At 44.1% G+C, this 14,336-nt stretch overlaps 1 protein-coding gene across 7 annotated transcripts in view; it reads left to right on the top strand.

Moving 5' to 3' along the window:
* DIP2C (DIP2 acetate--CoA ligase C (putative)) overlaps positions 1–14,336 on the top strand; it is a 470,493-nt gene that overhangs the window by 376,909 nt on the left and 79,248 nt on the right. For all 7 annotated transcript variants that reach the window (XM_090047544.1, XM_090047545.1, XM_090047547.1 and 4 more), the window contains 4 exons: positions 1,952–2,061; positions 3,046–3,126; positions 7,653–7,776; positions 11,274–11,395. In XM_090047544.1, the coding sequence (XP_089903670.1) occupies positions 1,952–2,061; positions 3,046–3,126; positions 7,653–7,776; positions 11,274–11,395 (437 nt within the window). The remainder of the gene's footprint in view (positions 1–1,951; positions 2,062–3,045; positions 3,127–7,652; positions 7,777–11,273; positions 11,396–14,336) is intronic.

Here is a 14,336-nt window from a genome sequence, read left to right on the forward strand (position 1 = left end):
GACCAGCAATAGAACGGCAGCTGAAGGCTGCAAATCATCCTCTCATTTATACTTATGGATCTCCCTGGTCAAATTTGTTTTTAAAGCAGAATAACTAAGATCCTCCTCTAGTTTTGAACATATCTGTATTCCATCATATCCCTTTGTTGCCCATCATATGTACGAGGTTTGCACATCCTTGATAGACTAAGCTCAGTTCAGATGATACTTTATCCACAGTCAACTCTTACAGGTCCAAAGCAAAAATAACAATGTGGTCATGTCTCAGATGAGAGCGTTCAGTGCAAGTTTAGGTAGTCTCCAGCTTACAATACCCAGCATAAACCCAGTGAAGGACAGCTTATGAGAGAAATAATAGTCATGATGTCTTCCTGTCTCATACATTTCTGGTGTCTTTTTTCAGTGTATTTGGTATATTAGAATTTCCTAATATTTTTATTGTTTAATAGCCCTAACACTTAACATTTCCATTTGAGAAAGGTTAAAATGTTGATGCTTTTACCTTTATCTAAAGGAAATTACTAATGAAAACTGAGATACAGAAACATACAGTGACTACTTATCAATGGCTAGGGACAAATATTCAAAAAGCCCAAGCCTGAACTGATTCACTCTTTACAGGCTAGTCTAAGCTGCACAGTGGATCAAGCCAGAAGCTGGGGGGGGTGTGCTACAGCATGTCTGACAGCCAGTGCCAAAGGGGAGGGTAGAGAGATGCCCTCCAAGGCTCTCACTCCTCCCTGCTGGAGCACAGGGGACATGGCCAGGCACCAGCCAGGGCTAGCACAACACACAGATGTCAGCCACCAGCCTGGGGAGGGGGGCAACTGCTGCCAGACTGAGGAGTGGGGATGGGGGGAAAAGTCCTTTCTCTGAAGCAATCGTGTATCGAGCACAGCAATTTGCAAAGCATACAACAGGGAACTACCAAAAATCTTTGCTTAAGTTAAGATAAAGTCCAGTAAAACACAGTATACACAACTTAGTCTAACTTAAAATGTAAACGTGGAAGACAAGAATTAGTTTTACTAATTCTGAAGGCAAAGTGTCTCCTTACAGCCAGGTATTCAGAAAGGCTTTGTTTTTTTATTTGCACCTTTTACATATTCTGCTTTATAATGTAAGTAAGACTAGCTTGCCTCTCTCCCCCCACTCTGGGACATGCTGTTGAATTAATTCCCTCCCCGCCTGGCTGCAGGCAAGCCGCAGAGACTACAGCCAACCCCCCTGGGATTCTGGGGGAGAGAGGGGACAGAGGGAGGAATTAACTCTGCCCCTGCCTGGCTGCAGGCAAACCATGGAGGAGGCTGGGGCTGGCAAATGCCAGCTGCGGTCCCCAGGATTTGCTGGGAGGTGGACAGGGAGGAATTTACCTCAGGGGCCACGGCAGGCCAGCGTCTGGCCACACCCTGCCTCTGCTCTGGCAAGAGAGCAGAAGAGAGGGGCCAGCCCAGCTCACTGATGCTGAGAACAGACCTCTGCCAAGCCCAGAGAGCATGGCAGGATGTTGGGAGAGTCTGGTTTATCTTAAACAAGTAAGGGGTTGAGGACAGACAGTGCAGAAACCTGTTTGACCCAAATCAGTTACATCTGATACTAAATTCAGCCAGATTTATCTCAAACCAGTTTCAGTCATTTTCAAACTGGTTTATGTAGACTGAATGTCTGTTCTGTTACAGGTTTAAACCAGTTTCTGATCACTTAAATTGGTTTATGTGTAATGTCTGTCCCTAGCCAATAGGTCCTCCCCAATTCATCAACTCTCTAGTAACACATCTGCTGGAAAATGTAAGAGATTCCATGGTTTTTACGCTTGGTAGGATGTCCCTAATCTTACGTGCTGAAGTCAGCAATGGGCAAAATCCCACAAGGCCAGAGAAGGGATAATAAGACTTGTCCTCTGTAAACCTAGTGCTTTTATTATACTCAGTTTGTTTCTAATACATTCTAGAAATTGGTCCTGCCTCTGTGATGGTGGGGAACCTGGTCTCTGGAAAAAGAATTGCTCAGGCTAGTGGCAGAGATCTGGGTCAAATAGAAGACAACGATCAGGCCAGAAAGGTAAGATGTTTTTCAGATACGTCTTGTACATTGCTTAACTGCAGCTTTGTTAATCAGATATTCTCTACTGTTTGATAAGCTTAAATAAGATTTCTTGAGTCCCGGTAGACACAGTTCTGTAATAGGCAGTGGCCAGCAATTCTCTTCATTTTTAAAGTCTTTGTTAATTTTGACTAAGAACAGTGTGGAACACTGTTAATGTATAGTTAACAGCTATCAGTGTTTCCAGTATAACTCATCATCCCCTACTTGATTTTTAATAGCTCAGCAAAATCCAGGGCCTTCCATTTGCAGGTATAATTTTAATCTTGGTTTTTTATTTGTTTAAGTTGTCTTATGTGTATTGCAGTCGAGCTTCTGGTGATCTTAGTGGTATAATTAATTATGGGAAGTCAAAGGTATGTTTTACAAAATATCATGATTTCTTAGTTACAAATTAAAATAGGGCAGTAGGGGAGAGAGACTGCAACTATCGTTAGATTCAGAGAACAGACTTCTTGTTTTGAAGGTGCATGTAGTGAAACGTGATTCCAGAAATGACACAGCCTCCAAAAGGACCTTAAATATATTGGTAAAGAAAAGGATTTCTTAGGGTAATGTCTTGTATTGAATCAGCTATTTAGTTGGGGTAGAGTTAGACAAAAATGCAAGACATACTTTGTCAAGTCTGATCAGATAACGAAGTATGTCTCACATTTGCAAACTTGTCTAACTCTATCCTAGCTACAATATTGGCCTAATAAAAGATATCACCCTAAGAAATCCTTGCCTCTTGCATAATTTCTGGACCATGACTATAATATCACTCTTCCACCACAAAAACTATGGTAGTATTCAGCAGTTTACTGCTTGCACTGATGTTGATGTGTAGACATATAAAACAAGCAAGAATGGGCTATATAAACTAGGGGAAAGGAACCGCTTCTTGCTTTTAAAGAAAACAAATCCACAGTGTATCATGATTATCACTCTGCTTTATTGTAGTTCCTCTTCCTCTCAGAAGTTTTACAATGGAGAGCTCAAACCACGCCTGACCATGTGCTTTACACGCTGCTTAACTGTAGGGTAAGAAATTCAGGCAATTACTTTGACTGGTTACCTTTTAGGGAAATGCACATTGAGAGCTAACTGCACTTGTTTGCCCCAAGATTTGGCTCAATCTTTGCGTTAACAGTCAACTGTTGTATTTACTGTTCACTGGTGGAAGGAGGGATAGAAAATAAAAGCAATTTATCAAGTGTGTCACTTTTACCATGTTAGGTACCCAGCTTTATATATTCCTACTTCATGAGCTCACAAGTTGCTGGAGATCTTAGCCGTGCAGAACTATTTAGATCTAGGAAGAGGTGAAGTAGTGTTTGATGCTGCTTAGCAGCCTCTCTGCTCTGTTTAAAGAAGTGCACTGAAAGACTCAAAACCTGCCTCAGCTAAAATAAGAAATGGTGTATGTGAGATTGAGCCTTCCATAAAATAGCAGGGGATGTAAGAAGCCGTGGATCAGAATTGCAACAAGGACTTCATAGGACCCTAATAAGTTAATCTGCCTGCTTATATGAGATCACAGTATGGCTTAATTCCAAAACATTTCATTAGTCTCCAAAAATGGATTATGATTTATGCAAGAGAACAATGCTGCTGGTTCATGACCTAGACCTTTTGATTTTTTTCTGGTGTTTGGAAGATACTAGACTTCCTAATATGGTGATTATAAATGCTAGCCCTTCACAGTTAGAAGTTGCCCCATGTTATCACACTACTATCAAACTGCTGTGGTCACCCTTAAATTCACCTGTTTACTGTGGATAAAAGTGTTAAATCAGCATTTTCAACTTTACAGCAAATGTTAAAGCATTTTAATTTACTTAACCAGGGTAAATGAAATCTTAAGAGATACTGTGCTACTCATGTGCAGCACCAAAATAAGGTTAGAAGCAAATAAAAGTCAGAGGCAAGTACATCTATCATGAAAGGCCTTGGTTCTGAAGAACAAATCCCCCACGCCCTCAGTAGCTAAATCAGATTGTTTATTTAAATGATAATATGATACTCTACCTTAGCAAAAAGGTAGAGATAGCAGCCAGCTGGTAGGAAATACATGAGGAAAATGATTGTACAGTATAATGATTAATAAAATAAGTCACCATTTATTATATGTGGATCAAGTGAATTAGACATGGATTACGCTGTTAAATTTTTAAATCTACTGAACTTTTAAAATCTACTTGCCTCCTGATATTTGTTATTTTATGTGCGAGTGAGTGATGTTTGGCAGGTTGTATTTCGGCAAGTTTTCTTACGCTTCTTCATTGTTTTTCAGAGCTAATCTTGTAACCCTTCCTGCTTGTCTCGCCTTAATTGAAACTTCTATACATCACATGTAGACTTGATTCTAAAACACTGAAGTATTCATTGTTTGCATGATGTTTGAAGTCCACTGAAACCAGGATTTTTATGACACCGTAAACCATGTTTAAGGTGTATACAGAGTTTGAAAGGCTTACAAATTAGAGAAGTGCCTCACTATTGGTTTCTTTCCTGTGACCTTGATGGTTTCCTTAAGTTGGGAAAAGGGCTGGCTGCAACACCTCATTTGAAGGGCACTGATAGAGTAGTTCCAGCACTGCCATGGTTGTTCATTGATAGGACAGTCCCAACTACTCTTCCCCAGCACCAGAATTTGCTTTCCCTTTTTCATTTATAAACAGTATCCTTCTGCTGACTTGTGCAGTATGTGCTTTTGAGCTGACTGCCCACACTTTTATGAGAGCAGCTGCAGTTCCTCTTTTGAAAACTTGGTGCAAATTATTCTGTTGTGCATGAGAGAAATAGCATTGTCTGTTGTGCATGATTGAAACCAGGTAACCCCTTTCAGAGAGGGAGATAAATTGGCAAGTGGGTTCCTAAACTGTCCAGCTCAGTGGGAGGATTGTCAGTAGTAGTGAAAAAGGGGGACATCAAATCCCATCTCTGCCTAAGTTGCCAACATATTCACAACTTAGCCTAGTGAAACTTTCTGTAGCAAATTTACTACAGTACTAAAGTTACTGTACTAAACTTTCTGTACTGAAGTTACTTTCTGTAATGATCTCGGATTGCTCAGTTAATGCTGTTGGTTAATAGTGTAATTAAGGTTGCCTCGACTACTTTTTAAAGGGGAGCATGTAGAGAGTGCTAAACCCTTAGTTTGCTTTCTGCCTTCAATTATATTACCCTCTCTGCTTTAGGATGACTGAGCCATTCAGTTCATAAATGCAAATGATTCCTGATAATGCACTGTGCTGCAGCTCCCGCTGCCAGACCTGTATCAGACAGTAGGCCTGTGTGAAGCGGCTAGTGTTCGCTTCAGGTTTGGATTCGGCTAATTCGGAGCACGGTGATTCTATTCAGTGATTCGAATCACTGTCCTGAATTGATTTGGATGAATCTGATTTGGAGATTCGGCTGCTGTGGAATTGGCCGAATCTCTGAATGATATAGGCCCATCCCCAACCTGCTGTCCCAGCCCCATCAATGGCTGCCCCGCCCAGCACCAACGTCCCAGCTCTTAAAAATAAATAAATAAGTAAATAAAAAATCAAAGCCCTGTACTCACCAGCTCCTGCCAGGCAGGGGGGTGATCCCTACTGCCCTGTGCTGATGTGGGCTCTACCAGGAGCCCCCAGAGGCCCCGATGGCTGCTGCAGCAGCCGGTGAGTGCAGGGGTTTTTTCTTTTTTAAACCACTGAGACGCTGGGGCCGGGCAGAGCAGGGCAGCCATTGACAGGGTGGGGGCTCGTGGCAGGGCCCCCCCATGCAGCATGGGGCAGTGAGGGGCAGCAGTGATCACCCCTGCGCTTGGCGGGAACCAGTGACTATGGGACTTTTTTTGTTTGTTTTGGGTTTTTTTTATTTGGGGGGCGGGGGTTAAGTGCTGGGAGCTGGGGCAAGCAGGGCAGCCATTGACGGGGCTGGGAGAGTGGGCAGGGATCGGGGGTGCTCAGGGGAGTTGGGGGAACAGGCAGGGGATGAGGCCTGGTGGGGGTCCCCCTATCATCCCCTCCCTCAGCCCCCTAATTACTGGCACAGGGTCCAAGTCCAGCTCCTTGCAGCGGCAGGCAGGGACTGCCTGAATCTCCAAATCTCCTGCAGATCTTTTTCTGAATCAGTCTGGAGGCTTTGGATTGATTCAGACCTTTTTCTTGGTCTCATGATTCAGTTCAGATTCGGAGATTCAGCCGCCGGATCTCCTCCAGATTGCATCAGCAACTGAAGCTTTGCACGGCCCTATCAGACACCTCTCTCCCTGTGGAGAAGTACTGTGGTCGTGTGAAAGAAGTTCACAGTGAATAAGAATTAGTTTCTTAGAAATCAAACAAATACTTATGTTTCTTAAACTTCTTTGAAATAGGAACCTGCTGTTGCTTTCCTTCAGAATAGGGACATGAATAGGGTATTTTCTCATACCTCATTTTTGACTCATTGTTTATTTTATAACCCTTTAGAAACCTTAAATGTAAATGTTTCCTTACCAGTCTTTTTTCCCCCCTCAATTTCTTCAGCTTCTCTGTTTTTTTAAGTGAATGTAGTGCTTGTGAAAGGTGCCACGTATGCCAGTACTGGAGACTGAAATCTTCTTTCTCCACAGAACAGGTACCGCACAGGCAGTAGAAGCGCAGGTCTTCCCTCCGCTGCCCTGCCCCATCTGCCTCCCTCAGCCCAGGCCAGGAGACAGCACCACTAGGGACAGTCTCTCTTTGTATTCGTGGGCTTCTCTGCTGACACTGTCAACAGAGGGCTCACTTGTAGTGGTGATTTTCATGCTCTGGCTATTTGTTAGCAGTGTGCTAAGATCACAACACTGCTCTACTATAGACCACTATGGCTCTCTGATAATTTGAGGTCATTACCAATTGACCTGTTTTGTAGAACTGAGAGGCTGTGTAGCCTGTTACCACTTCCTAAGCTATCTAGATCCTGTCTTCCTTGCTCAGCCAACTACCCATGTTCAAACAAATGCCTTTCTTTCCTATTTGGGTCATATCTATGTGCATAACTTGTATTCCTAACTCATCTCCTCCTGCCTGCAATGTGGTGCTTTCCCCTCTGTCTTTTGTCTCTTGGTTTATAATGTATTTCTGCTATGCCAGTTGGCTTCATGCCAGCATACAGACAATGAAGTGAAGTTTACAGGAATGCTCCTTCAGACTTAACTCTTCAGATTGTGGCAAGAGTCTGGTAAAATTCACTTCACTGGCTGTATGTGGGAACAAAGTATGTATAACTAAGGAAATCAGTGCTAGCTCTTCGGTCATGATATTAAAAGATTATTGACACTTCCTTAAAATTAGAGCTCAAACACTGCTTTGAGTGAAGTGTATAGAGATGGGGGCAGGAAATATTCACAGCCTTGTCAAAGTTCCTATTTTTCCAGCTGCAGTTGGGCATAAAGCTGAAGTTTTTCTTAGATAATTTTACTGCATGACTAGTATGACATATTTTTATAAAGATAAAAAGATAGCCTTCATTTCATTAACTTGTCAGCTTGGGAAAGAAAACTGGAATTCAGCACACAATCTGTTTTTCTTGTGACACAATCTTATTTCAATATACAGGGAACAATAGCGAACTCTCTAACATGTGTCCAGCTACATAAGCGAGCTGAGAAGATAGCTGTCATGTTGATGGAAAGAGGACACCTGCAAGATGGAGACCACGTGGCTTTGGTTTATCCACCAGGTAAAGAACTTGCATTTTTTTGTACTATGGTGAACTTAAGCTTCATGAATTAAAACGCCTTTTCAAATCATTTACCCTCATTTTGGTGAAATTGCAAACAGGGTCCTTGCCTAGCTGTAAACCAGGAACATGAATAATCTTTGTCAAAGAGGCATTGCAGTATTTACTCATTTTACAGTGCATTTCTTTGAGTTTAGCAAGACAGATTCATTCTGAATTCCCCAGTGTTTTTATTTTTCTTATGTTGTTTATTTCTGTGAATTTGGGTTAAGATTAAAGCGTATTATTTCAGGATGTCCTTTTAAGGGGCAGGAGCAGGAACAGGAAGAGCCACTACTGGAGGTGATGGACTGCAACCGCAGCAGGAACAGCCTCACCAGAAGCTGTACGCCCTGCCCACGGCCTGGGCCCGTGTGGCTGTTGTGTTCTCCACACCTCCAGCAGCTGCTCCTCTCTCTGCTTTTGCCCTTGCTGCACTGCTCTGGATGTGAAAGAGGGAAGCTTCAGCAGGGTGGCTGTTGCCTCAGAGCATGGGGCTCTGGCTCCTGCTCCAGATTGCCTTCCACCCATCCTGCCTGCACTCAAGCGGCTATTGATCGTGCCGAGCGGGTGGAAGGCAGTCAGGAGCTGAAGCCATCCAGTTGCATTCTGCCCCCTGCTCAGAGCAGCACAGGAGAGGCAGTAGCAAGAGGAGGAGCCGCAGCTGGAGGCAAGGAGAGCAGCACAGCACCTGGCTGGCTGCAGCCACACCAGGAAGAGCCCCACTGACAGCTGCGTGTGCTGGTTAAGGCCTGGCTAGAGCACAATGTGGGCTGCCCCGGTGGGAGCAGATGGTGTCAGCCATATGAGGAATGTTAAGGGGGCAATTGTAGGCCAGAACCAGTCAGTTGGCAGGCCGTATTTTGCCCACCCCTGGATTAACCCAATCCATGCAAAGAACTTGTTGAAACCATTTCTTAGTATTAGCTTGAAGAACCTTTTCTAATATATATGTCACGGGGAAGAATCAAGGGATAGACCCTAAGGGGCCAGGGCAGAACCCTGAGGTCAGGAACGTGCCAGGGAAGATGAAGGGAGACAGAAAAAAACAGAAAATCCCTTACCTGTAGCCGGAGCTGCGGTGAAACCAGAAATGGTGGCGGGACCCGAGCAGCTCGTTAGCCACACCTCATTAGCCACACCTTTTTAAAGCAGTGGCCAGCTGGTAACGGGGCAACGGGAGTCGGATGGGGAAGATAAAAGGAGCTGCTGGCAAAGGGAAGGGACCTGGGGAAGAGACCCGGAAGGTCGCCAGCGGGAAAGTCGTTCCCGGGACTCCCATCAGGGGTAACGGGGCAGGACTGCCTCCCACTGTGTGGGAAGACTCCTTGAAGTCCGTCACGGGGAAGATGCTGGTGGTGGCACAGAGAGGGGAGAAGAGGAGGCACCCCATTCTGACAAAGGACTCGGACGGGAAGACCGAGCAGAACAGAAGGAGTGGGATGACGAGAAGTGCCCTCAAAGAACCGGGGAGGACAGCAGAAGACAGGATGCCACACCAGGTGGGACTGGTGCGGGCTCGAGAGGGCTCAAGGAGATACCCCAGGCGGGGGATGAGGAGCCTAACCAACGAGAGGGGCTGCGGAAGACTGGCCCCAGCAATGCTGAGTCACCCAGCAGGGGACAGGGCAAGACATGGCTAGAGGGACCACCGAGGGTCCAGCAAACACACAGGCTGGGCAAAGAATGGAGGGGAGAATGTGGTAGCCAGCAGGACAGGGCAGACCCAGAGCCGGTCCAGTTAGGGGCTTTAGAGGTCAGGTCCTAGCGTAGTGGAGTAGGCTGTGGGCCCAGGTGGTAAGAGGCCAGTAGGCACATCCTAAGCAACCTGGGAGCCTATCTGGTATTGGTATTGTTGGGTTTTTTTGTCTCTTTCTGTTGCACATTTTTGGAGGGGTTGTTAGGTGCAGCCTAGAGAGAGCCCCTAGTGTTGGCTAAACCATGAGAACCTCAAGGAGAACTAGACGGTTGCGGGACCCGGTGGGTAGAGTACAGGGTGAGCCCATGTGGCCTATTGCCCATCTCTGTAGGAGGTCACGGGGCACCAACAGTCGGAGATCTGGCCAAACATCATCAGGAACTCGTCATGGCTGGGTATAAGAGTGAGGCATAGAGGAGGTGGAGCCTCATGGAAGATCACCATCCAGAGGTCCCAGATGCTTGAGAACCCCAGTAGTTGGACCCAACCACTGGAGTAAGATACAAAGTCGTGGCAGGTGAGATTGGGGAAAAGACTATCCCAAAGGGGAAGAACATCCATTTGGCAGGATCTCAGAGAAGGATCAGCAGACACGCCTATACATTCGGGATCGCGTGGCAGGTGACTGGATGTCCAAGGCCCGATGGGTCCAGTATACACATAAACGTATATATTTCAGTCTCCATGGAAGATATCGTGTTTTATTTTAAAAAGAGTAAGCCATAAATCAAGAACCCTTTACTTCTAACTGCTCCATTAAAAAAGTAAAACTATTTGCATTGCATTCTTGTAATGGCCTGCGTATAGAGTGTAAGGAACTATCAAACAAAATAATTGTATGCTGTTTTGAATGTGTAAATTCAGCTGCCCATAGAATGTGATGCAGTGGTGCTCAGCTCCTAGCCCACAGGCCAGATCTGGCCCACAGAGTCGTGTCATCCAGGGTGCAGGTTTCCCCACAGGTCCAGAAATTTGGCTATGGGGAGTGGTGGCAACATGAATTGCCATTCCCCTGCTGACAAATATCTGGACCTGTGGGTAGCCCTACAGGCCAGATAACATGGCCCTGCCCCAGCACATGGACTCAGGCCAACATATGGCCTGATTCAAGTGTGCAGGTTGGGTGCTCCTAGTCTAACTCATTTTTTTGTATTAGCTGTATGAACTGATCCTTATAATCACCATTTATTTTTAAAAAATGCTTAACGCATGTCAGAAATAAGGAGTATGAAGTGAGGACATGGCCTTTTTCATTTGAACCCTTCAAGAAGACAAGCCAAAGCCTCTCGTTTTTAAGGTCCAGTGGCATAGAAAAGAATTAGAAAATACCTTTTTTAAAATGGAACTTTTCACACGATATAGGAGTAGTAAAATATCTCAGTCTTACTTTTTCTTTGTTTCACTGTTCCCTTAAAAGCCATTGTGTATAAATTAAAATACAATACATTTAATTAGTTATAATTCAACTTTTTAACTAGTGAATTGTTGATCAGAACCCTGAGTGATGACATGTTGGTCATATTTAGATCAGTCTAGTTATTTCATGCTTAAAAGAACTTCACAGATTAAAATAATCAGTGCAGTTTACTAAATAAGGGGTAGGGACAGAAAAATGATGTGTGGAAGATTTGTAGTTACTCATTTAACATCCTAAGCCATTTCAGAACAGGATGTATACTTATACAGTATGCGTACACAGGTTTCTCCAGTTAACGATTGGATTTTCAAGTAAGAATGTTTTGCTTTGTTCTTCATGCAGGGATAGACCTGATTGCAGCATTTTATGGTTGCCTGTATGCAGGCTGTGTGCCAATAACAGTTCGACCTCCACATCCACAGAACATTGCAACAACATTACCTACGGTGAAGATGATTGTGGAGGTGAGTGGACATCTGGAAATGTGAAAGCTGCTTAAACAGGCGGTGGGCTAATATGCTTTTTAGGAGCGTTTCCATCAAAGTCAGCAAAAGCCACTGGGTTTTGTAACCTCTTAGTTCATATTTCATGTTACAGGGCCGGAGCCAATAATGTTATCACAAAGTCAGGGATGAGAGGACATTTAACACCCTCAGACTTTCAGAGCTATATAAGCAGCCACCTACACTGCCACTTTCCAGAAGCAATTTAGATATGTTTTCCAGTATTTGACACTACACCAGGTTTCACAGACTTCCTAGTGACATTTTCACTGACCTACCGTGTTACTGACGTGTAAAACAGTCCACTACACAGACCAGGATGATATTGCAGAAAATAATATTAGGAGTCCATTTAATGTGGTTCAGGCCAAGCAATTGGAAAAAAAATGTTTAAGTTAAAAGTGTTTCAGCAGGTCTATATACGGGTATGTACTCTTTATGTTTTAAAGACCTCTTACAAAGTTTTGGAAGCAAGTGTAGTAAAGGGAGTTACTAATTTTGAAATTGTACCATGGACAGGTCTTTACCCAGAGAGGGGTGATTTGGACTTTTTTTTTTTTTTTAAATTTATCTGGTCAAAATGGAGTCATTTCTTACACTAAGGTTCCTGCCACACTTTACATATAGTATTCAATTAACTGGTTAATCACACAATAAATCTAGATCAGCCACACATGCAGGGTAAGACTCATCACATTTGAAAAGTAAATTATCATGCTATTAACTGGTTAATTGTGTAATAAATTCAAACTGGTCTTGCTTGCAACCTAACTATAATGCTGTATAAATGTCCATCCAGCTGTAAAGTTAGTGCTTGAAAATGTGTAAGAAGTCTATAGCTGGTTTCTATCCAGGCTTAATATGAACATGTGGTATGGCTGTAATATAGTTGCTTTAACCTTGATGGGAGGGGGGTGTGATTTCAGAGCGGGGACTTCTTACTTGTGATGCCTTCTGAGAAAACCTAAATAAGTTAATAAGACATACAAAGAACTAGAACTCTTGGTTCCAAAATGATACCTTTTATTAGACCAACTGAAAAATGGCAAGAAAATTTTCCTTTTCTGCAAGCTTTCGGGATCAAAGTCACTTCGACAGGCTCTGGGAAAAGTGTAGATGGTACAAGATGGTAAAAAGTCCCCATAGGTAGTTAATAGATTTTTTTAACCAATTAAATACATCTTTAGGATTTTTTAGGATATAAAACTATTATTTAGGGACCAAGGACAAATAAACCTGTGTGAGATAACAGGGTTGTTCACAGAATGAGATGCTGCTCAGCATGAGTACAGGTATTAGAATCTGACCTAGTAGCAGCAAAGCAGTGGTCTTGTTGATCCTTTTGAGGTAGTTAAACCTATGTAGTGTGTAATAACTGTTTAGTTTTCTCAGTGTTTGACAGTCAGATTTGGCTAAAATGAGCTCTGTTGGCTTGTTCAGCAAATCTTAAGATGAGGCTAAGACCCCTGGCAGATATGGCACTTACGGCATGACTAATCATGTCTTAAGTCATAACCTGGTCACATGTTCAGAACAATTAATATTACAGTAAAACAGGGAATAAGCAACTTATTACAATGATCACCAATCAGCTGATCAACGGCTCCCATGTGCTACTGAGGCTGGTAGTACTGATTACTTACTAGTGCTCCCAGCCCTGGGGACACACTGGAGAGAAGGGCTCTGATGTGCTCCTGAGGCTGGGAGTGCTAACCAACTGATTGGTGCTCTGAGCCAGGCAGATGGGACACACAGTTTGCTGCTTGTCAGTAGGACACCGTTGAATCCCTATCACACAGTCACACCTTCTCCCATGCACACATAGCATGGGAGGAGGCGTGATCATTGGAATCAGGGATCAGATCCTATCATGTTTTTATTTGAACATCTATCAGGGGCCTGAGGTGTCTCATGGTTGTTTGGCCCTTTTAAATGGGCTGATTTCCAATCAGAAATAGCAGAGCACATTAATACCAGTTTAAACTATTAAATAGGTACTTTGTGTCAGTATTTCATCAGTACCATGGGACGCCCATGCCTGCTATGGGACAGGGAGATCTGGGTGATGGGGATCCCCTACCCTCCATAAATGCTGACCTCGTGAAGGAACACCTTGAGAAGCTAGATACCTTCAAGTCAGCCGGCCAGTGTGGTGCCGATCTTCAAGAAAGGGAGGAGAGTGGATCTGGCTAACTACAGGCCCATTAGCCTGACTTCTGTCCTGGAGAAGATCTTAGAAAAGTTTATTAAGGAGGCCATCCTTGATGGACTGGCCCAGGCTAACATCCTAAGGGATAGCCAGCACGGGTTTGTTGCGGGTAGGTCTTGCTTGACCTCTCACCTGGACGAGGGAGAAGATATTGATGTCATATATCTTGACTTCAAAAAAGCTTTTGATCTGGTATCCCATGATCACCTCTTGGCCAAACTGGCCAGTTGTGGCCTTGGCTCCACCACGATCCACTGGCTGGGAAATTGGCTCCGTGGTCGGACCCAGAGGGTTGTAATTGATGGCAGTCACTCATCGTGGTGCCCTGTGACCAGTGGGGTCCCTCAAGGCTGTGTCCTTGGACCCATACTGTTCAACATCTTCATTAATGATGTGGACATTGGAGTCAGGAGTGGACTGGCCAAGTTCGCCGATGACACCAAACTTTGGGGCAAAGCATCCACGCCAGAAGATAGGCGGGTGATCCAGGCTGACCTGGACAAGCTCAGCAAATGGGCAGACGAGAACCTGATGGTGTTTAACACCGAAAAATGCAAGGTTCTCCACCTTGGGAGGAAAAACCTGCAGCATCCTTATAGGCTCAGCAGTGCTATGTTGGATAGCATTACAGAAGAAAGAGACTTGGGGGGTCATCATTGACCACAAGATGAACATGAGCCTGCAATGCGATGC

The sequence above is a fragment of the Crocodylus siamensis genome, chromosome 5 (assembly GCF_052110815.1).
Source record: "Crocodylus siamensis isolate JL-2025a chromosome 5, ASM5211081v1, whole genome shotgun sequence".
In the NCBI taxonomy this organism is placed as follows: domain Eukaryota; kingdom Metazoa; phylum Chordata; order Crocodylia; family Crocodylidae; genus Crocodylus; species Crocodylus siamensis.